General features: G+C 42.9%; 1 gene segment (V, D, J or C); it reads left to right on the top strand.

The window, feature by feature from the left end:
* Positions 1 to 393: 393 nt before the first annotated feature.
* Positions 394 to 1,027, top strand: LOC109488634. The segment is given in 2 exon segments: positions 394 to 445; positions 669 to 1,027. Coding segments are annotated over 2 exon segments (411 nt in total).
* Positions 1,028 to 2,623: the final 1,596 nt, after the last annotated feature.

The following is a 2,623-nucleotide window of genomic DNA, read 5'->3' as shown; positions in this document are numbered from 1 at the left end:
AGGTATGTGTCATTACACTTATTTTCAGACAAGAGAGCTGAGGCTTAACTCTTCAATCCAAAATCACCGATAGCCTGAACTCAGACTGAAGGGTTCAAACACATTTTCAGCACTAGTCTACTGTGCTTGTACAGGTGTGTCAGGGCTTATATCCTACAATATTGCAAATGTCATGGAGAAAACCCAGCAAGAAGGTTCATCAGAGCTTCTGAGCAACTGTAGCCACAGCCCCAAGATGGCAGTGTTTTCAGTGACCTTGCCTGTGAAAAGATGGTTTTTGGAGGGGCATGTGGTCTCTGATTGGCTGATCGCACCCTTGCGAATCCCTTTGTTTAGTGTTAAAAAGATGTTGAATAGACAAGTCAGCCTTTGTGGGCAGCCCTGTGCAGAAGGATGGAGAAGCACCTGAGAACCTCCTTGGTGGTTTTGTGGCTTCGTTTTTGTTGTAAGTGAACGCGGAGTTTTAGCCAGGTTGACGCGGGAAGTTCAGGGAGCATGTTCTTAGGATTTTTAGCAAAAATGTATTGCATTGGGGTAAGAGAAGGGAAGAAAATGGGGCCATTTTATAGTTTACCTGGGATTCATTGTGGAGAGAAGGAAGGGCTGTAGATCAGGAAGCATTCAAATGGATGATCTGTTCCTTAAATCTCACTTTGCTTTCTGAATAGGTGTGAGTGGCAAAAACCAAGTGGAACAGAATCCTCCATACCTGATAGTCCTGGAGGGGGTGAACTGCACAGTGCAATGCAACTATACAGTGAACCCCTTTAGCAACTTAAGGTGGTACAAGCAGAGCACCGGGAGAGGTCCTGCTTCTCTGGCAGTCATGACTTACGGTGACAGCAAAAAGTCAGATGGAAGGTATACAGAGACTCTGGATGCAACCACCAAGCACAGCTCCCTGCACATCACAGCCGTGCAGCTCAGTGACTCAGCCGTCTACATCTGTGTGGTGAGTGCACTGTGTTCTCTGGGCACTTGCAGCCCGTACCCAAACCCGCACCTGCGGGTTGTGATGGCTGCCTAGGAGGTGAAGCAGAGCATTGTTTTTTTTGTTTTTTTTTTTTTTATGTCATATACACTTTCACAAGTGAGCTAGTCCTTCTTCCTGGCACATGACTGAGTTCGAACTTCAGCTGGGATGTCCACATAGCATAAGGTTATCTTCATCCAACACATAAAGTTAACTGCCACATCTGACTCTTCCCCAAAGTAAGACTCATGTTGCGTTACTGCTGTTGAAGTAAATAATAATTTTGCTGTAAAGGGAGAGATCAGCTCTGTCTGGGGTCCAATGACTAGTAGAATGTCAACCAAGTGGAAAAGCAACAAGTTGATGGGGCTGAGGACAATATCTGATAAGCTTCCTTCCCACTGACAGATTTTTATTCCTCACTTAATGGCTGTTCAAGTTCTTAGGAAGCGTTCTGTGGGGAGAGGTCTGCTTTACCAATTTATCCATGCTCCACATCCCGCCACCTTTCTAGATGGGGCATCAACTCATTTATTATATTCCACAGCTGCTCCTTTGGAGGACTTCGCCGCTCACACTATCATGCCAGCATGATACCGGCAGGCACAGTTGCTCCCAGGCAGCAGGGCAGCTGTCCCAGGCTTTTCAACTAATAGTGTTCTAGAAAAGAAACTTAGGGACATAATGTCTTCATGCTATGTGTACTCTCAGATTGCACAGATTAGCTGTGATGTTCTTTTTTGAGACAGAGAAATTTGAATATGGCTTGAGAGTTAGATGAGACAAATATTTATTTTATTTGAAAGGTACTGAGAAATAACTGAGAAAAACAAGAAGGATATATAATAAGATATTTACAAAGGTCATCTCTGAGTGGTAGGAATACTTCATTTTTATTTTTGTATCTTTCCTTGTCTATATTTCTAAATTTCTATAGTTCACAGGTTCTGCTATGTCAAAATAAATGTTATTACAAAATGAAAATTAGGGACTTCCAGTTTCTTATTCTGCATGTAAGGAAGCTTTATTTATTTTTTAAGATTTATTTATTTATTTATTTATTTATTTATTTATTTAAGAGAGAGAGAGAGAACACAAGCAAGAGGGGCAGAGGGAGAGGGAGAAAAAAATCTTAAGCAGACTCCACGATGAGTGCAGAGCCCGACTTAGGGATCGAACACAATACCCTGAGATCAGAACCTGAGCCAAAACCGAGAGTCAGATGTTTAACTGACTGGTACCACCCAGACACCCCTTCATGTAAGGAGCTTTAAAGTTACCAATTGTCCTAACAAGTAAAGAGCTGACAAGCCAAAAAATCAACAACTGTTCTTAGGTCTGTAGAGGAGGAGAACACAGGACAAACTGCTGCCACCATGACTGGAGAGACAGACAGTGAAAACAGGGAGTTGCAACTTATTGGAGCAAAGACTCATGAGCACAAACTGCAGTAGGAACCAGTGCTGGACACGAAACCCCAAACTGTAAGTGATGAATTGCTGGAGGCTTAGTGTGGACAAGTTAAAAACTTCGGGTCATGCAGTCATAGGGGAACCCCACAATATTGTGAAATTATGTCTAGGAACTCATAAGGTACCTACAGTAAATACTGGAGAAAAATCCCCCAAATGCTAAAAGGGGTGGGGGAAG

This window comes from Ailuropoda melanoleuca, unplaced genomic scaffold, assembly GCF_002007445.2.
Source record: "Ailuropoda melanoleuca isolate Jingjing unplaced genomic scaffold, ASM200744v2 unplaced-scaffold11384, whole genome shotgun sequence".
NCBI lineage: Eukaryota > Metazoa > Chordata > Mammalia > Carnivora > Ursidae > Ailuropoda > Ailuropoda melanoleuca.
This window is presented reverse-complemented; position numbering and strand designations above follow the sequence as displayed.